This window comes from Cebus imitator, unplaced genomic scaffold (genome assembly GCF_001604975.1).
Source record: "Cebus imitator isolate Cc_AM_T3 unplaced genomic scaffold, Cebus_imitator-1.0 Scaffold293, whole genome shotgun sequence".
NCBI lineage: Eukaryota > Metazoa > Chordata > Mammalia > Primates > Cebidae > Cebus > Cebus imitator.
The window spans coordinates 2,466,826-2,488,582 of record NW_016107608.1 but is presented as its reverse complement, the minus strand read 5'-3'; the positions used below and the strand labels follow the sequence as shown (position 1 = coordinate 2,488,582).

The 21,757-nt window shown below is 37.4% G+C and overlaps 1 protein-coding gene across 3 annotated transcripts in view; it reads left to right on the top strand.

Annotated features, from left to right (window-relative positions):
• VAV3 (vav guanine nucleotide exchange factor 3) overlaps positions 1-21,757 on the top strand; it is a 406,390-nt gene that overhangs the window by 218,509 nt on the left and 166,124 nt on the right. For all 3 annotated transcript variants that reach the window (XM_017502189.2, XM_037729108.1, XM_017502188.2), the window contains exons 10-15: positions 376-471; positions 3,923-3,991; positions 5,731-5,817; positions 10,834-10,919; positions 12,449-12,581; positions 12,968-13,077. In XM_017502189.2, coding sequence (XP_017357678.1) covers positions 376-471; positions 3,923-3,991; positions 5,731-5,817; positions 10,834-10,919; positions 12,449-12,581; positions 12,968-13,077 — 581 coding nt within the window. The remainder of the gene's footprint in view (positions 1-375; positions 472-3,922; positions 3,992-5,730; positions 5,818-10,833; positions 10,920-12,448; positions 12,582-12,967; positions 13,078-21,757) is intronic.

Below are 21,757 nucleotides of genomic sequence, written 5' to 3'. Positions count from 1 at the left end.
AATGACAGTTTTGATGAGTAGGGATGTGTTCTTGATGCCTGTTCTATAAGTCTACAGGGAGACATTGGTGGGAGGTACAGCAATAAAGACAAGCTGAAGAAGACCCTGCGGGTGGGCGGGGGGGCAGCATGATTTTGCACTAGAGAAAATAATTTTCATACACAAAATAGTTCTATTTGGTTCATATTTGGAGTTAAAATACTACAGGATTTGTTTGTTTTTTAATTGAAGATATTTTCTGTTACAGAGAAGGATTGTTAAGGAAACAGGCACACTCATTTATTGTAGAACAACTGTTCTGCTTATGGTCTTTGCAGCTTTTAATGTTTATGACTCCCTAACAAAGTTTTTTTTTTAAAAAAAACATTTCATTAGGAATGCTCCAAAAGAGCAAATAATGGGAAATTTACTCTTCGAGACTTGCTTGTGGTTCCTATGCAACGTGTTTTGAAGTACCACCTTCTCCTCCAGGTATGTAACTTAAAACAGTTTGTTTATTGTCCATTTATTCACGCAGCAAAATATCAGTGAAGCATCAACTACACTGCAGATATTCCATGTGTTGGACCCAATGCCCTTAAAATTTTGAATTATTATTATAGCTAAGAGGGAAATCACAGAAGAGCTGGGCAGTTTTTTCTTTTTAGCAAAGATGGGTCAGTAGCTGCCATAAATCACATTTTGTGTCCTTAAAACAGGACTGACTAGAAAATAATTAAAAACAAGTCAAAATAAATAAAAATGTTTTTCAACCAAGTCTTCTGTAGTTATCAGTATTCATTTATGAGCATCTCAGTGTTTCAGTACACTTGAATTTTGGCAGATTAATTATATTAGACCGTTTGCCTTATAACAGTAAGCTAAAGAGATTGTGTCACATTCCATATTGCTTTCTACTATACTAAATTATAATAAGACTACATTTACTTTGAAGTCCTTCTTGTTATAACCCACAAAGCTTGTGGTTTCCACGGTTAGTCTTCTAATGAGTGTGGAGAGTCTTATAAATTTAATTTGATAGCTATACCAGGAGACTCATTAGTTCTGCTCCAAAGAAATGTCTTACTGTGTTAGTCTGTCAACTCTGCTGATGCTTGTGAAATGTCATTTTAAAAAGATATACTACCTGTATGTGAAATATAATTTTGTGTTGGCTGTGCTTTGTATATCTTGTATATTAAATTTCTTGAACTGTAGCTGCAAAATTATTAGTCATCTCTATTTTTGTTCTACTGAGAAATCAGAAAAATTCAAACCCTGATTATTCCTTAAAAATGCATTAAAACATTTATGAGACCTAAACTCAAAGCAACTTAATCAAATTGGATTTTATGAAAAAATAATAAGAACGACTCAGGCAATCAGTTTCCAAGGCATCCTGGAACTAAAAACATGTCCAAAATAAGATAATAATTTATTTTGTAACATCGGTGTAGTCAAATATTGATTGAAGAATTTAGAAGGTATAGCTTGTAAAAAAATACCCATTTTGGTCCTTACAGGGTTTTACACAGACTTATAAAAGTATGAAATACAACCATGCTTTTTTGAAATTCAGCAAAATTTTCCCCCTAATTTCTCTTGGGTTGTTTTATATTTAAAATTTTAAGAGTATGTTTAGTTCCTTGATGACTTTTTAAATAGTGGAAGTTTTATTTTGGATACTACCCATAGATAAAAATTCTAGAAATGTTTCTTCCATCTCAAAAGAGTATGGAGTAAAATTTATTTGTTATCTATAAATTTGTTGAACAAATAAGAATATCAGTTTGGACATTTTTTTACTTACTACTGTACTTTAGTGGTGAAGTCACTTGAAATGCTTGATGATTTGAAATCAAAGATTTACAAAGTTAGAATATTTTATAGTAGGTGATTGGGAACTTTAACATGAGTTTTATTTAATAAAGTAAAAGTAACTTTTAAGGAATAAAATAATAGAATTTTGACAGATTGATTATACTTAACAGATTCTGTCTTTAGGTCCTGTTTATAGCAGAAACACTAGTACTGAGTTCATTGAAGATTTTTGAGTGGCTTCCCTGTGCCAACATAGTATCAGGCACTCATGGTATACGACAGACTCTACTCTGATAAAGAGAGGAAGTGTAAGCTCCCAAGTAACACAGTGTGATAGGTGCATATAAGGTACAGAACTGGCACAGTTAAAGGCCTAAATAATTCTGCATAAGGAAGCTGGGGACCTGAGCAGAGGCCTCTGCCATAGAAGACCCCCCAGAGGAGTAACTCTTGAGTTGGGCTTTCAAGAAAGAGTAAGAGATCAATAAGCAGATCAGAGGGGAAGAGCTTTGTAAGCAGAAAAAACAAAATTTCTAATGGGATTAGATATTAGAACATATTTTAAGAATTGTAATTAATTTAGTCTGAATAGAATATAAGTTTTTGGGGGGAAATGGAGAGAGAAATTGAGAGAAGTTTTGCAGATTTCAGATCATGAGGAGTCTAGGAGGTGTGGGTGACAACCTGAAGCTTTTGTGGGGCATCACAGAAGTCTGAGTAGGGTAGAAACAGGATCCGATTTATATTATAGAATCCTACACCTGATGTCAATAGGGTGTCTGGTAACTGGAGTGAGGAGAGACCTAAAGTCAGAAGGCCAGTCAGAAGCCCATTATGATTCCCTGGTTTTTGTTGTTGTTTGTTTGTTTGTTTGTTTGTTTGTTTGTTTGTTTGTTTTAAGAGACAGCATCTTTCTCTGTTGTCCAGGCTGGAGTGCAGTTGTGCAGTCATGGCTCACTGCAGCTGGGCTCAGGCTGCCTTCCTGCCTTAGCCTCCCAAGTAGCTGAGACTACAGGCTCATGCTACCCTGCCCAGCTAATTTTTAAAAGTTTTTTGTAGAGATGGGGTATTGCCATGTTGCCCAGGCTGGTCTGAAATTCCTGGACCCAAGTGGTCCTCCCATCTTACCCTGGAAATGTGCTGGGATTACAGGTATGAACCATTGTGCTTGGCAAATAATTATCTGTTTGAAAAAGGGCAAGGATCTGAACCTAATTAATGGCAGTGAGGATGGTTTCAAGGGGCAGGATCAAAGTTGACATCAATAGGACAAGATAGAACAGGGACAAATGTGGGACACCTTTTCAGTTTTGGCTTAAGTGAGTACACTGATGGAAGTGCCATCCTTCAGTAAAACAGAAACAGGATCCAAGAATTGGATTCGAGGTAAAGATGGATTAAAAATTTGCGGAATGTCGGATTTGAGGAGCCTTTGAAATGCTGAGGTAGAACCATTTAGTTGGACAGATGAGTCCGGGACTCATGCATCAGTTTTGGGTTGAACACACACATTTGACAGTGATTGTCCTGTGAAGTGATAGTTGAAATTATGACAGTGGTTGTGATAGAATTTGTACAGTATGTAAAATATGGGAAAAAAGAGGACTAGGGTGGAAATCCAAGGAACAGTAACTTTCTAAGAAGCAGATAAGAAACTATGAAAGACTCAGGAGCAGGCAGAAATTTGGGATGGACAGATGAACGACTGTAACAGCAATAACAACAACAAATGGAACATCCCAATGTCCCTGAAATGAAAGGAGGGATGCAGTCAAAGGGATCGAAAGCTATAGAGAAGCCAGGAGTAAAAATGAGTGAAGAGTATGATTTTAGTTAGCCATTATGGAATCTTTCATAACAATGGGGATCAATGTCAGGGTAATAGTGGTGGATAGAATTCAGATTCATCTTTGAAAAGAAAATGTCTCAGATTGTGTCTCATGATTTTTTGGTGTCTAGTTCGTCTTTTTACAGTTTGAATGGAAATGGAACCCAGGCATTTTAGGTTTATCACATTATAGAGAGAAAACCAGTAATAATGGTTTACTTGTAAAAATATTTTATTTAGTATGTCTTAGTTTTAATTTGATGAAAGCAGTACTAAACTATATTTTCCACATAGGAACTGGTCAAACATACCACTGATCCGACTGAGAAGGCAAATCTAAAACTCGCTCTTGATGCCATGAAGGTAGGGCAGATTTTATCAATAACTTGTTTGTATTTTTTATTTTTGCCTAAAGACAATAGAATTCAAACTGCTAATATATATATATGTATATATACACATATATATGTATATATATATGTGTATATATATGTATATATAATATTATAATATGCTAATGTATAATACACATTTGTTTTTAGTAGGGACAGCTGGATTTTTTTTTTAAACTGGAATAGATATCCTTGCATGGAGTTAATTGTTAGACAACACATAAAACTAAGATGTATATTAAAATCACTTACATACAAGTATAACAACTTTCATAACTATGAGGAATTATTTAATATAATGGTTTTATTTCCCATTCTTTTCATGGTGACTAATAGAAAACATTGCCTTGTGTAAGCTATAGGCGAGTTGGTGGCTTCAGAGCCCCATGTGACTTATTTTCCTCATATGAGGTTATCTGCCAGGTTTTCCCTTTTGGCTGCTGTGTCTTAATACAAGTGAATTTCAGTTTGTCAGGTTTTCAGGTAAATATGAAAATCAAAAACTAGGAATAGATAAAGACAGACATTTTGAACCTACTGGGGAACATATAAAACCTCAGTTTCCACATTATGGTAAATAAAAGTGACTTTGAAACGAAATAATACTTGCCCATAACTTAAACATAGGCAAATGTTTGTTCTTAAAAACAAAATGGCAAGGTGACCCTGCTCAGAGCAGTGCATAATTACTTAACTGTGTCCTTGTAAGAATTCGTGTTAGCTTTGCTGTTTGACTGATTGTCTACCACTAGGAAACTTCACACAATTATTTATTATTCTTTTTGTTACTTAAAAAGTCAAACCAAGTTTCAGTTTTAAAAGAAGTCGTTGATGGATCTGGCCTATGAAAAGTCAGCTTCCAATTAGAACAGAGTTAGGAATTGCTTTTTGCAGAGTTCTGTCCCTACTGTTGCAGATGAATTTAAGAGGGTATAGAAAAAAGAAAAAGAGCTCAGAAAACGGAAAATCTGGAGCGCATGTAACAAAAATAGCTAGTTACAGTATGGAGAGATTAGCTAATGTTTCCTCAAATATGAGAAAAGACGTTTTAAAATAGGTGAAGGCACATGGAGAGACACAGCCAGCGTTTTTTGTTCACTTTAATTCATGAATTAAATTTAGTTCCAGCACGTTGTGCTGTTTAGTTCCTCACCTCTCCTTTACTTCTCCTGAATCCATAAATGGATTAACTCTTTAAAGTTGAGCTGGCTTCCTTGACTGAATATTCTCAGGAACCAAGAGGACTTTAACTGGTTGCAAAAAAAAGTCTTGCTAAATTTATTATCTAACTTTTGGTTGCTTTTCTCCCTGCTAATCCTTCATGATTGCCCTTATTCTAACCTGTGTAAAAATACTATGCTCTCAAGGTCAGTAATTAACGTGCTTGGAATTTCTATTCTTCCGACCTAGTTTTCTTTTTGCTGTTCAATGGCAGTATATTTTGTTTTGTCTTTTAAGGCAACACCATCCTGACTCTTCTCAGCAGTGTGACAAATGACAGCTCTTCAGTCTTCCCAGCTGTACTTCAGACGTTTTAAAATTGCCTCTGTGATGCAGCTTTGATTGACTGGGCATTCATTTTATTGTCTTTGGAAAGTTATGGTGGTTACTTTTGCCACTAATGGAACTAATGATGTGTTTTCTTTCAGAGCAGTCTGCATCTCTAATCTTAGTGTGCCTTCTTTTTCTACACTTTTCTTTATTGTCTAGGACTTGGCACAATATGTGAATGAAGTGAAAAGAGATAATGAGACCCTTCGTGAAATTAAACAGTTTCAGCTATCTATAGAGAATTTGGTATGTAATTATCTTTCCATCCAGCTTTCCCTCACCCCCATTGGACGACATTCTAGGAGTTGTCGTTGAAGAAGATAGTTTACCTTCAAGTTTCTGCTGTTGGAGGTTGTTGCCAGTCCCTGTGTTTGGCAGTGTTCATGTGGGTATCTGGGGCACCTGTGACGTGTCCATGTCTAGGGACTTCTGTGATGGCTTGTCCCTCTTACTGTAGTCACACTCTGCCTCTTCTCCCAGCAGTCTGAATCTAAACATGGGAGTCCACTTTTTTTAAGACATAGGTGATATTTTATTTTTTTGTTATACTTTAAGTTCTGGGGTACATATGCAGAATATGCAAGTTTGTTACATAAGTATACATGTGCCATGGTGGTTTGCTGCATCCATCACCCTGTCACTACATTAGGTATTTCTCCTAATGCTATTCTTCCCCCAGTCCCCCCACCCCCTTACTATCCCTCCCCCACCTCCCCCCCACCCCACTGACAGGCCCCGGGAGTCCTTTTTTTTGTTTGTTTCTTTTCTTTCCCTCATCCCTATACATATGCACAGCCATTTCCTATTCACTTACTTGTTTTAATATATTTGCCGAGTGACTATGATGACCAAGATACTTTGCTTGGGACTGGGACTGTAATTGCAAACAAGATGGTCTCAAGATTGAGGAGACAGTTAAAAAAAAAAAAAGAATCAAAAATGCTATGTTGAAATTAGTGCTGTGAGCTGGCTGCTATAACTGAGAATTATAAGGGGAGTCCTAGTTTAGATAAGTTGGTTGGAAAAAAATCCTTTTGAGTCATTTGAACTGAGACCTGGAAGATAAGAAGCAGCCAGCCACATGAAAATCTGGGGGGAAGTGATCTGGGCAGAAGCCATAGCAGTGAAATGCTCAGAGATGGGCAAGAGCCAAGTGTGTTCAAGAAGTTGAAAGGTAAGAGTGGCTGGAAATGGGGAGTGAAGAGAAGGATGGTGAGCTCTGAGCCGTGAGGGGTTGGCAGGGCAATTGCATAGCACAGCCTCGCAGGCCAAGATGCTGAGCTGGGATTTTACTGTGACGGCAGGGGAAGCTAGTGAAAGGTTTCTATCAGGGAGTATTACAACAGACTGATTGACATTTCAAGGAGACCCTGTAAGCCGGCAGCCCGGCCAGCAAGCTGTAGGAGTGGTTTCAAGAGAGGATGCAAATAGAGATGAGTGGATTTAAGATACATTTTTGGTACAGCAATTCATTGCTGCTTTCTCTGAAACACTGTGAACCTGTCTCTTTCTTTTCACACATACAGCCACATACCCATTTCAGGACACCATCATTTGCAGCTGACTGTGCACCTTCCAGTCACAGTAGCCCCTCATCATCTCTTCACATAGTTGCAGTTCCAAAGTGTGGATTTCTTAATTCACTCTCTTTTTCAAATTTGTCAAGATTTTTTTGTTGTTGTCTTCAAGATTCAGTCAGTATTCCTTGGCATGAAATTTAAGGTTCTCAGTGATCTGGACATAAGCTGTTTTCCTGAACTCATCCAGCTAATAACTGTCCTTACTCTTTACATTGTGGATATTTTGCTATATTTTAAGGTTCCCAATTTGCCATACATTTCTATAGTCCTGCCTTCGATTGTAATCTCACAGCCTAGAATGGTTTTCCCTCTTGTTCCCTGTCAAATTTATTCTGGGTGCATCCGAAATAAATCCCTTTTCCTAATTTCCTATTGTCTTTCCTCTTTAGATTTCCATAGCATATTTTTTAGACAGCTGTGTAGCATTTTAAAAATTGTGGTAAAATATATATAGCATTGATCAGGTGTGGTGGCTCACACACGTAACGCCAGCACTTTGGGAGGCCAAGGCAGGTGGATCACCTGAGGTCAGGAGTTCAAGACCAGCCTGGCCAACATGGTGAAACCTTGTGTCTACTAAAAATACAAAAATTAGCCAGGCATGGTGGTGTGTGCCTATAGTCCCAGCTACTCAGGAGGCCGAGGCAAGAGAATTGCTTGAACCTGGGAGGCAGAGGCTGCAGTGCACTCCAGCCTGGGCAACAGAGTGAGACTCCAACTCCATCTCAAAAAAAAAAAAAAAAACAATAACAACAACAACAACAATATATATATATATATATATATATATATATACACACACACATATATGTATATATGCATTAGTTTATCATTCTAATGATTTTCAAAATGTGTAGTTCTGTGGCATTTAATGCATTCACGATATTATGTAACCATATCCAAAACTTCATCTTGCAAAACTGAAACTCTGTACTCATTAAACATGAACTTCTTTCTCTGTACTCATTAAACATTTCCTCTCTTTCCCTGGCCCCTGGAAACTACTATTTTACTTTCCGTCTCTATAAGCTTAACTACTCTGGGCACCTTATATAAGTGAAATAATACAATATTTGCCATTTCATGACTGGCTTATTTTACTTAACATAATGTTTTCACAGCTCATCCTTGTTGTAGCATGTGTCAAAATTTTATTTTTTGATTTCTGTTTGTTTAAGGTTGAATAATATATCATTTTATATAAATACCTCCCTTTTTGTATTCATTGATGAACATTTGGGCTGCTTCCTTCTTTCAGCTATTCTGAATAATACTGTTATGTTATTATTATAACAGGTGTACCAATATGTATTCAAGTGTCTGCTTTCATTTCTTATAGTTAAATACTCGGAAGTGGAATTTCTGGGTTGTATGGTAATCATGTTTAATTTTTTGAAGAATTGATATACTATTTTCTACAGCAGCTGTACCACTTAACATTCCTACCACCAATGCACAAGGGTTTCAGTTTTTCCACATCCTTACCAACACATGCTATTTGGTTTGTTTGGATAATAGTCATCTTAATGGTTTTAAAGTAGTATCTCATTGTGTTTTTGATTTGCATTTTCTTACTGATTAATGATGTTGAATGTCATCTTTGTGTGTTTATTGGCCATTTGTATATCCTTTTTGGAAAAATGTCTATTCAAGTGCTTTTCCCATTTTTGAATCAAGTTATTTTTTGTCATCGTGTAGTAGTTCTTTATTTGTATCCTGGATATCAATCCCTTATAGACACTTGGTTTGCAAATAACTTTCTTGTGTCTGTTGCCTTTTCACTCTGTTGATATTGTCTATGATGCACAAAAGTTTTAAATTTTGACAAAGTCCAATTTATCAATCTCCAAGAAATGATTGCTAAATCCAGTGTCATAAAGCTTTTCCCCATTTTCTTTTTTTCTTTTTTCACCATGTTGACCAGGATGGTCTCAATCTCCTGACCTTGTGATATGCCTGCCTCGGCCTCCCAAAGTGCTGGGATTACAGACATGAGCCACTGCTCCTGGCCGTATTATTATTATTATTTAATATATTTTATTGCACTTTAGGTTCTGGGGTACATGTGCAGAACATGCAGGATTGTTGCATAGATGCATAACATGGCAATGTGGTTTGCAGCCTCCATCCCCATCACCTATATCTGGCATTTCTCCCCATGTTATCCCTCCCCAACTCCCTACTCACTTTTCCCCATTTTCTTCTGAAAGTTCTATAGTTTTAACTGTTACGTTTGGGTTTTCAAAACACTTTTAGTTATTCTTTATGAATGGTATAAGGTAATGAAGTGTCTACCTTTATTCTTTTACATGTGGATATCCAGTTTTCCCAGCGCCATTTGTAGAAAAGGCTGTTCTTTTTCCATTGAACTGTCTTAACCTTGCTGAAAATTATGTAAGGGCTTATTTCTGGGCTCTCTACTATTCCGTTGGTCTATATACTTGTTTGTATGCCACTGCCATGTGATTTTGATTATTGTGGCTTTGTAATAAGTTTTGGAAGCAAGTCAGTCAGTGTGAGACCTCCAACTTTGTTCCTTTTCAAGATTGTTTTGACTATTCAGAATCCCTTGAGATTCCACAGGAATTTTAGAATGGAGTTTTCTATTTGTGCAGAAAACATGACTGAGATTTTGATAGGAAACATTTATTTTGTATTTATGATAGTGTTAATCACATCTCTCTGTCCTTTATTAAAATGGAATTTCTGGATGGTAGTGATTTTCAGTCAATTGTTTTTCCCATAGCATGTATAGTAAGTGCTCATAAACATTTAAAAATAATTTAGTTGGCCAGGTGTGGTGGCTCACGCCTTTTATCCCAGCACTTTGGGAGGCTGAGGCGTGTGGATCACGAGGTCAGGAGATTCAGACCATCCTGGCCAACATGGTGAAACCCCGTCTCTACCAAATAAATAAATAAATAATTAGCTGGGCTTGGTGGTGTCTGCCTGTAGTCCCACCTACTCAGGAGGCTGGGGTAGTGGAATCACGTGAATCTGGGAGGCAGAGGTTGCAGTGAGCCGAGATTGAGCCACGGCACTCCAGCCTGACAACAGAGCAAGACTCCATCTCAAAATAATAATAATAATAATTTAGTTATCAGTTTCTATGGAAATAGCTTATTATTTTAAATCATTAAGTCAGAGCTCTTTATCCTTGAGGTCCTAGCTCAAGAAAGCCAGCCTGGACTTTATAGACCGAATTAGGCCCCCCTTTCTGTACTCCTTCATGGCAATTGTGCATTTGTAATTGCATGCTCCTGTGAATATTTGTTCCTCCACTGGGCAGCCTACTTCATAAGGGCATTATCTGTATCATTTTGCCCTGTACCTGTTACGGTGGCTGGTACATAGTAGATGCTCAAAAAATATTAGTTGCCGGAACTGTCTCATAATGTGGATTCTTCCAGTTGAGTCATTCTTTTCATAGCTAATTTCCCCTTTAAGAATATATACTAATTAAAATCAATTGATGTCCTTGATGTACCCCTTGGGATTACAGAGGACAGACTTGTTTATCATGTAGACCTGAGCTTTTTAGAATAAGTATGCTTAAAAAATGTAAAAATGCTAAAATTTGTAATGTAATAAGGTAGTTGTCCTGAGAAAATATCTCTACTAATATTTGTTTTTATTTTCATGTGATTATGAAAAACTCTGACATGTACATTTTATATTTTAGAACCAACCAGTTTTGCTTTTTGGACGACCTCAGGGAGATGGTGAAATTCGAATAACCACTCTAGACAAGCATACAAAACAAGAAAGGTGAGAAAAGAAGAATATTTTGAAAATAAGTAATTCATGTCAGAAAACTGAGAAGACCTTAAAAGCAATTCTTCCAGTGTGAAGTAGAGAAAAAAGGGAAGAAATACAAGGAGACAGACCAACCCATGACTTCTAAAATTTTTAAATGTGGATTATCTTAGGTATTCCCACCTGGGTCCTGGTATATATTAATTTGTATAAGTTATTAAGAAGGAATTAACAAGTATAGATGATCAGCTAGGATACATTAAAATGAGAAGAGAGATAAAGTAACAGCAGATAACTACCGTAAAAACATAATTGAATTTTTGGAATATATTTTTAAATAACTAAAAATAATAGAAAAATGCCCTAAGAAAGAAGACTAAGTGAGAATCATGTAGTAATTTTTCTTGAGGGAAATTTGCAGATGTAGTCATTGAAGATTAGTAAGCTTGGCCCAGAGTCATTAATTATGTATATATTTGATCTTCAAACTAGTGTTTTTTTGTGGTTGATGATGATCATTTTCTGGAGTCTTTGGAGAAGAGAAAGCCAGCAGGGGGCAGCATCAGCTCTTGCTTCCACCTTGATACTCTGGCTCCAGCGGTTCTTTAAAGCTCTCTGGGAGAAATAGACGTTAAAAGTGATGCAAGTGTTACAGCCCTGTGAATGTGTCATAATCATTGTGTATAAAAAAAAGTATGTGTGTTAACCACTGAGAATTTATAAAAATACACAAATATTGGTATTGGAGGATATGGTTATAAATTATTTTCTCCCCCAAGTTACGTTGTTCTTAATAAGAAAAAAGAAATATTAACATGGAAATTTCACCATAACTTTTTCAGTTTACATTTTGTTCAGAAACCATTCAATTTGTGTTTTTAAGTGGTCAACTAAATCATGAGGGACAACATAGAGGGTAAAAGCACAGCTTCCAAAATTAGACCTGTTTGTGAATCCTGTTAACATGCCTCACTAGCAGTGTGACCTTTAGCAAATTATCTAACTTCTCTCAGCCTCAGTTTCTTCCTCAGTAAAATGAAGATGGTAATGGCATCTACCCAGCATGTGGTCTGGGGGATTTCAGTTGAGTCCTGTTTGGGAAAGGGATGAACAACACTTCTCAAGGCATTCTGGCTGATTCCTAGTAACTTCAGTAGAAACTGCTACTGATGTCATTAATGTATTCTATAAGTTTTTAGCTTTTAAATTAGAAACGAAGGTAAGTGCTCTTGAACAAACTTTATGGCTTACGTCAGTTGGCCCTTTCAACAACTCTGCAGTATGCATATTACTCTTATGATTTTGCCCGTTTTAAAAATGAGGGAACTAAGGTACAGTGATGCCATTTGCATGGTAAAGGGAAGTTCCAGGATACACACAGTTCTTATAACCTCAAATCCCCGACTCTTTTCAGTGTGTGATACTGCCTGTTGTCTTTAATGCAAAGAAAAAACATTTGGTTGCTTTAATTATATCTTACCAGAAAAAATTAATGCACATGTTTCTAAACCATTTAAAATCAGTCAATCTCTCTTTCACAGGCACATCTTCTTATTTGATTTGGCAGTGATCGTATGTAAGAGAAAGGGTGATAACTATGAAATGAAGGAAATAATAGATCTTCAGCAGTACAAGATAGCCAATAATCCTACAACTGATAAAGAAAATAAAAAGGTGACTTTTTGGACATTAATAACTGTAATTTATTTATAAGCTTGAATATTCAGGAAAAGTATCATAATATAACGTGAGATGTGGCTTATCAATCCAGATGTTTTTGTTTCTAGAGATTGATTAGGTACATGCCTTTGTGAGAAATAGCTGGATAATGCCAGAGCGGATCTGATTATTTCTAATGCCCTAATGATCCAGATAGTAAAACGCATTTGGAATAGAAATTGTTATAAATGTGAAGTTGACTACGATAAGCGTGATTGTTCAGTTTGTACGTTGGTAATATTATGAGGGGGTTTTGGGTAGTTATGATGGTATTCTTGTGAATTTAGAAACATAATGCTATTAATGATACATATGAATCTAAAGAATATTAATTTTAACAGTGGTCTTATGGCTTCTACCTCATCCATACCCAAGGACAAAATGGATTAGAATTTTATTGCAAAACAAAAGATTTAAAGAAGAAATGGCTGGAACAGTTTGAAATGGCTTTGTGAGTATTTCTGTTTTTAAAAGTGCTTTTATTTTTACTACTTAAATAACTTATGAATAATGAACAACCAGTAAGTGCATTCTAATGCTTGTAGCATGTGTAACGTGTGCAGAGATGGGGAAACGCTTTGCTTTGAGCATGAGTGCTACTAGGCTGCTGGCTGCTTGATAACTTTGGTCTCCTAAGAGAGGAGTTTTGTTGAATTCCTTCAAAAAAGAAAGAGGGAGCTCTAATCTCCTCTTTGACTTTCTTCCAGGAATGTTTTAGTTCTTTAGCTTTCAGCAGCCCAAGAAAATATTATTCTGATGATAAACTTTTAATGTAATAACTGTATTTTTAATTATATATCTTTAAAGGAAATACCTGCATGTGTACATACACAGACAGACATGTAAATATATATATCTTATTTTTAATAGAAAGGCTGAATTATTCTCTCTGTTTTAACTCTTTTTTTGAATCTTGACTAAAATGCTTCATATATTTAAGGAATGCTTTAAGGGCTTGATTTCTGTCAGTGTTTTTTAGTTCTATTGTGGAGGAAGCTCAATGAAGAGGTGGAAAATAAATCAACCCTGTTTCAAAAGGAATGGCATACAGAGATGTAATAACCAAGAATATGTCATGATAGGTGTTTCTTTTTCATTTTGATGTTTAAGGATGGAAAGGTGCACAATGATCCTTTTTGTGGAAATATATAGGATACCCTGAAATAAAACTGTTAGAAAAAGGTGAAATTAAGGAAAACTACATTTGGAATTTGTTTTATTTGGGTTCTAAGATTATTTACCACTTGTTGACAAATTCTATCAGTTTTTTTCTCTTTGTTTTAAGAAATGCTCATGTTAAACTAGAGGTAGGAATGGGATGTTTTATTGTGGCTCCGAAAATAGGAAAATAAAGATTTTTAAGATTATTTTGTCTAATATTTTGAGAGACAGGACTCTATAGCCAAAATATTTAAGCTTATAGTCAATTCTGTGTCCATCTATTATCCCTGCCATGAACTGGCTGCGTGATGAAAGCTAAATTATTTAACCTCTCACAGCCTCAGTTTCCTCATCTGTAAAATAGGGATGATATTTATTTCAAATTCTAGTTAACATATATCAGCAGAGTGCTAGCCAAATAGTATAATAGTAACCATATGGTATTGAACAATACATGATATGTGTTGTTATTGCTATTATTAATAATAATTGCATTTGGGATCCTGGTATACTTATGAGTACTTATAAAATGACATAGCATCTTCCAATATACTATTTTTTTCTTTTTAGGAAGTCACTTGGAGTTGAACAATTGGAATTGAAGTGATAGGATGGTGGGGTTAGTGATAATATGCAAAGACAGAGCTGCTCTCTAGCCTTTACTCTTATATGCTAGGCTAGTATTTTTTGATGAGTTTTTTTTTTGACTATATAATCTTTAGATGAGTGAAGGAATTTCTGCAGAGGAGCAAGGTTGAATTTCATGTCCCAGAGCAGGCAGGTTCTTTGGACTATATGATAGACCTATGTCAGTCACTATTTTGTTCAGTTGCCGTAAAACAGACAGTTCATTTTTGTATATAACAGACTTGACTGCCAGGTGTGGTGGCTCACACATGTAATCCCAGCACTTTGAGAGGCTGAGGCGGGCAGATCACCTGAGGTCAGGAGTTCGAGACCAGCCTGGCCAACATGGTGAAACCCCGTCTCTACCAAAAATACAAAAATTAGCCAGGTGTGGTAGCATATGTCTGTAGTCCCAGCTACTCAAGAGGCTGAGAAAGAATAGTTTGAACCCAGGAGGGGAGGTTGCAGTGAGCTGAGATCGTGCCACTACACTCCAGCCTGGGTAACCCGAGACTCTGTCTTAAAAAAAAAAAAATAAAAAGAGAAAGAGAGATTTGATAAGATAAATTCTATTATCATCATTTGGCTTCTCTGCTTATGACTGGTCACCTTGTAGTCTAAGATAGCTGCTGGAGGTCTAAAATCTATGTTCTAGGTACCAGAAAGTAATCTCACTTTTAGGGGTCCCTTGTAGAAATACCACCCACTTCTGTTGCATAATACTGACCAAAGTGTAGTCATGTGGCCACATCTGTCAAGGGAGGCTGGCAAATAAAACCTTTATTCTAGGTAGGATACTGCCTGGCTAAGAATCAAGGTTCTTTTACTATGGAAGAAGGGAGGAATGGGTAGTTGCAGGCAACTAGCAGCCACTGCCTTGCAGGTTTATACATATAGGAGTATGTGTGGGTTTAAATTGTTCCACCACAATAAGATGGCTGCAGCACATGCACAGAACCTGGGATTCTTAATCTTTCATTATTTTTCGAGCATCTCAGCAATATAATAACACACCAGTAGAAGTAATTTTTTTTGTTTTGTTTTGTTTTGTTTTTTGAGACGGAGTTTCTTTCTTGTTACCCAGGCTGGAGTGCAATGGCGCGATCTCGGCTCACCGCAACCTCCGCCTCCTGGGTTCAGGCAATTCTCCAGCCTCAGCCTCCTGAGTAGCTGGGATTACAAGCACGCGCCGCCATGCCCAGCTAATTTTTTGTATTTTTTAGTAGAGACGGGGTTTCACCATGTAATTTTTGTATTTTAGAGTTCTGTTGAACGTACGTGCAGATAGTGACAGGGCGGAAGTATATTTTTGGAGAATTTCTCAGAGTTGAAGTTGAGGGCTTCTATAAATAAGGATTATATTATATATGGTAAAATAAAATCTGATCAGGCATCAGAATATTCCTTTGTTTTATTTCCTTTATTTTTGAAGTTCATAATGTAGGAAAGCCCTAATAATGTCTGCTTCCAGCTTTGTAAGACAGCTTTTGCCTGTCTTGTGCTCATAAAAATAGAATAATATAGGTAAGTCCTGAAGTTTGATTTTGCCTATGGTTCAAATTTTGCTGCTTTTCCAGTATTAAAGTTCCAGTACTCTTATTTGATAGGTCACAGAGAAAAAAATAACAAATGCTGCAGCATTCATGACAATGCATGAAGAACAGCAGGCCTTGTGTATCTCCACAGGATGTTTTCCTCTCAATGTCTTTAGCATCAACATAAGTCCGTTGAGTTCCCCTAGAGCACTCTGGACTACTGCTTTAAGGAATTCTGAAAAGGAAAGGGAGGCATTGGTGAGAGGGTGGAGGGAAACCAAGGGAGCTGATATTTTTAAGAGTGTTGAAATGCTTGCCATTTCTATTTACAGAAGACAGCAATTCTGCTGTTTATAGGATGATTGGATCCGTTTTGTTTAAAATTATTGAAAATCACCGTTAAGGCACTTGAAATACTATGTTAAGGCTCTAAATTAAGGCTCTTAATTTAGAACATTAAATAAGGCCATGGAAAAGCATGAACACTAATAAACAATAAGTATCCAGTGAACACTTCTTCCCAGAGGTGACCTAAATCTCAGCCTCTATCTCTCCCAAGCACAGCCCCATCCTTGCTCAGCAGTCATGTTCCCTGACCTTCTTTGGCCATAACCACTTCTAGCATTTAAAATATGCAGTGAACCACATTAGAACCTGGCAGACCTCCATAGGAAAGGCTGAACAAAGAGAAAAGCAGCAGTGACCCACTTGGATAGGGCAGGAGGACTTTTCCTCCCTTTTTTTGTGAGAAGTGGTAGCAGGACTGATTGTTCTTGAGGTTGTTGGGAAAGTTACTGAGTCAAATAGACCAAATAGAGTGCAAGGGCTGTCGTTCTGGGGGCTGTAATCTAAACAATGTGTTTAAATCTTTAAAAGGCCGATTGATATACATTGCTTACTTTTATTGATTTCAAAAGGTTTTTTTTTTTCACTGTCTCTCACAATTCCATTTAGTCATCTGTGAAACAGGATGGCAAGTAGTTTTATTGGGTTAAGCTGGTTTTCATAATGATGCTGGAAAATATGGATCAACTGCCTATAGCAGTGTTCAAAATTTTGTTAAGAAGCTGTGGATATTTTTTCCCCAAATCCAGTATATCCATTTTGCTTTTATGGATTTTTCTGTGAGATTTAAATTAATAAACCTTGTCATACCCATTTTCTAGCTCAGGAAACTAGCAGTCACAGGAGCATTTGAGCAAATTTCTACAAGTTTGATGCTGTATCGTTTACAGTACAGTTGAGGATCTTAGTTCACAGGAGTTTCTTTATCTATAAGGATGCTGAAATAAGCAACTGGACCCATATCTTGGCATCTATAACTGGAGTTTGTATTTTTTGTTTTTGTTTTCTCCCTGTGAGTAGGATCTAGTGATCAGACAGTTTTCTTAAATGTCCCAGGAATAGGAGAAAGCTGGGTAAAAAATAAAGAAGCAGAATTATATTTAGGTTGGCGCAAAAGTAATTGCGGCTTTGCCATTGCTTTTAATGGCAAAAAAAGGTTATTTACATGACAAGTTAACAAAAGAAAAGATAAAATAAGAGGCATACCATAAGCGTCACATATGGTAGAAACAGGAAGATTCAGAGTCAGCCTCCATAAGTGTTTTTTGAAGGGAAATGAAAGGTCCTCTTGCCTAGAATTTCTTCTGACCGACCTTGGCCCAGTTCTTGAAATTCTAACAATTCGCATTTACCCCCTTGAATGAAGAGAGCCCCTTTGAGATGCATATGCCGTCCCTGCTGTGAGTATCTAAGATTGCTTGACTGTGTAGTAAGTGCCTGGCACAGTTCTACGTGGATTACCTAAGCGAAAATAGCATAGAGGTCGGGCATGTCTACTGGAGTATCAGCCCAGGATGTTTATCTTTTAAACACAAGGACTCATGGTAGTGGGAAGAAGAGAATGTGAACGGGGGATGGAGATTCTAGAGCTGGGGCGGGACTCTGGGACCAGGATGCACTATCCTATTGGTCATCTGGAGGGGCAGCCCCTGCCTGAGCTTTGCATTTCCCAGAAGGAGCCCTGAGAGGAGCTTCCCTTTTGGGATGGGGCAGGGAGTGAGAATGTAGCCTGTAGCCGTTAAGCTCCACAAATCACATTTAATCTGAGGCGCAGTGTTTCTTTGTAATTTATTCCCCATCTACTTCCAGAAGGAATTTGAAGTCACTTACAATAAAAAGCACACATGCTGCAGAATTAAAAAGAAAAATTTAAATAATCAGAGGTCAAATAGAACAGTGTTTCCAAGTATTATCTTCAAACTCAGGCTCCACTAGACAAGAGTATCTTCTTGAAGTTAACTTTCTGTAGTTTCTATGATAAAAACAAACAGCATGTTTCACACATTTCAATTCTAGGATTATATTTCCCCAAACATAATTTGTTTTAATCTAAAGATATTGCTCAGATATTTAAAATACCAGAGAGATAATTACCAGAGGAAATTTTATTCGTTCTGCAGATATTTATTGTGCATTTGCCTTGTTGCTAGACACTGTTGGAAGCCCTGGGCATATGACAATGAGGCAGCCGTTGCAATTGAATTTCAATATTATTATTTCTAAATATAATCATGTTCCGTTAGTATATAATGGATTACGTTTCAGGACTGAACTTTTGATACTTCTATTCAAATCATCTCTTCCCTCAACCCCATTTACTTAAGGATCAACATATGGAGTCCCAAGAATTATGCTTGATACAGCCCCCTCCTCTGTTTGTAATCGGTCTCTCACCAATCTCTGCACATCGAATCTGAACAACTGCCTGAACTCTCCCTTGCCACCCTCTGGTTTGCGTCTTCTGCATGTCTCGTTAGCTTCTGCATTCCCTGCCTTCTCCCAAACGGCCCTTCTTCGCAAGCATCAGGGTGATCTGATGGTATTCTGCCCTACTTAGAAAGCTGTGTTGGTTATTTATTGTATTTGCTATAATATCAGAGTTTTTGCTCGGATAGAGGAAGGCCCTGCATGGTTTTATCCCACCCATCTTTCCAGCCGCATTTCCCGTCAGTTTCCCCTGTGCTCGTTTTGCTCTGGTTAGATTGTGAGTTTAAGTGCTTAGAGATGTCCAGGCCTCAGATATTCACACATAAGCTTTCCCTGCCTGGCTTCATCTTTCCTCCTGTTCTTCGGATAGCTGGTTCTATATCCTGCAAGTCTTGGCTATAAATGTTACTTTGTGAAGGAGATCTCCCTGCACCCCTATGCTGAGTAATACCACCTTTCCTGTTTTCTCTCATAACTGTGTTTATATTGCCAGAGAAAAATTATCCAAGCATGCTGATTACTGCCTTCTCACAGTCCAACAATCCCTCTGCTTGTTAGAATCTGTTCCTTGTCAGCTCAGTTTTACTTCTCTTTTCTCCTGAAGAAAAAGGATTCTGTTTTGTTTATTAGAAGAGAAGTTAAGTTGAACCACATGGTTAGAGCTGTGGGAAAGGGGAAAAGAAAGCCTCATGGATCTGGGGGTGGAAAGAAAGTGTTGGATTTGGTGTGAGTGAGGCTCTGGGATGGCTATCTAATCTGAGGGATTCGGGAAGGGGAAAAGGCCTTTTGAGATGCAGGTGTTTGAAATCCCAATTTATCTTTCCTTGATGTTCTTTGAAATGCTAAGTAAAGGATGAAAGTACTTTTTGGTTATGTTGGTGTACCTTTAGTGGTCCAAGGCTGAACTGCCTGGGCCCATGGAATAATGGGCTTGCCATTAGATCTGTTTGCCTGTTTAAAGCCTGTTTCTTGCATGAGGGCAGGGATCTCGTTCCTGTAGTTCATGTGCATGATCTGTCCTAGCACAGTGTCATATTTTTGTTGTACATTTGAAATTTTACTCTGTAAGTTTTCTGATAACCAAGACAATGGAAAAAAAAAACAAAACTTGATGAGTTGTGGAATTCTTATTGTCTGACAAAATATTCCAATAGCCCTTTTGGGGAGAGACTTTTTCCAGTATGATAAGAAGTCCATGTAGTGTGGATCCTTAGGTAGGAGATGTTGAAAACATTCTCTACCAGCAGCATTAGATTTTTGAAATTCTTGAAGTTGATGTTATAGATCAGTATTTCTCTTTTATGTAAGCCTTCAACTGTGCAATTGCAATTTTGCTAAGGCATTTTTATGGACGCCTAACCTGATGCTGTTCCTTCCAGATGTTTCTTTCAAGTAGTCTGGATTGCTTGGATAAAATTTTTGAAACCAAACAGGATGGGCAATTCTCATATTTCCTGGCCTGTCTTTTAAGTAGCACTGATCGCATTCATTTGTATACTGAAAACTGTAGAATAATATGCAACTCATGTGGTGCTAGGGGCCTCCTTGCTCCTTGGAGATGTAGACAGAGGTTAGTCCAGATTCCAGTTCTAGGGTCCGAGGTGCTCAAAGCCCACCTGCATTCTCACATTTTTCTCTCCATCCATGTTCTTGATTCAGTGTGTGTGTGTGTGTGTGTGTGTGTGTGTGTGTTTGTGTTGTTAATTTCCCCACCTGTTAGACCCAGGAGAAAGGATCCACTCCTTTTCCATTTTCCATCTGAAATCCATTCACTGTCTATTTTTTGGGATGCCAACAGGCGTCACAGTGGGGCTTATGTCATGCACCTGTTCCCTCTGCTGTTTCACTGGTCTTTGACACCCTCAGCAGCAACTGGAGCGTGACCCTCCCCGCCCTGCACTGCTCCCTGCAGAGGACCAGCACTCCTTACCTCACCACGTTTAGGAAGTGATTAGTCAGACCAGTCAGAGTGCCTCCCATACCCATCCTGAGGATTTAGTGGTATAAAGCCATGTCATGTTACCCATTATTCAAAATCAAGCTCTCCAGTGAGTGTTTCAAAAGAAATTGATCTTTGTTGTTATTTTTGAAAGGCCCGTGTTTCTATTATTAAAGGTTTGGCAACAAATTTGACATTCAACTGTGAAAATTTAAAAGATTCACTTTGTTAATATTTTTTCCCAGATGGAGATGCCTACAGTATCTGCATGAAGCTGTCAGAGTTCTAAAGCAGGCCTAGAAAACAACAACCACTACCATGAGTACTGCTAGCCCTCTCTTCCCTTCCTCTCCCCTCCTCTCTCTCCTCCTTTTCATTTTCTTAATCAGGAGGTTGGTTTGGATCTTCTCTAATGTATAAACAAGTTTCTGTTGAGACAACAAATTTCATCTCTTAGAACAAGGGCCAGCAACCTTTTTTTGTAGGGGGCCAGAGAGTAAATGGTTTAGGCTTTGTAGGCCATATGGTCTCTGTCAGAGCTACTCAATTCTGTCATAGTTAACTACGAATGTGGCCATAAGTAACACATAAATGAATGAGTGTGGTGTATCCCAGGAAAACAATTGGTGGTTTTATTTGGCCCGTGGGCTCTAGTTAGTGACCCCTGCCTTAGAGCACAAATAAGATGACTTAAGCCTAGAGAATGAGTGAATATATGTTACCACAAAATGATCTCACCTATAATGAAACCATGCTGTGGCCTTTCGTGGAAGTGTGATTTTGTTTTGTTTTGTTTTGTTTCTTGTATCAGTGATTCCTGTTTAGGTTATCATGATGATTTAGCTTCAAAATGCTTTTTACTCCACCAAAAAAAAATAATAATAAACCTGGGTGAATTATCTATATTTGTCACTATTATTTTTTTACTGTCTAATGGAATATTAAAAATGACTGCTCAAAGAACAGACTGCATCTATTCAATTTCTAGTTTCATTAAGTTTTATTGCATGGTTTATTGAAAAGGACAGGTCCCACAAAGTCCAGGCCAGTGGCAGCCATGTGGTAAGTTTTTCTCTACTCAGAAGTCAGCCACATCA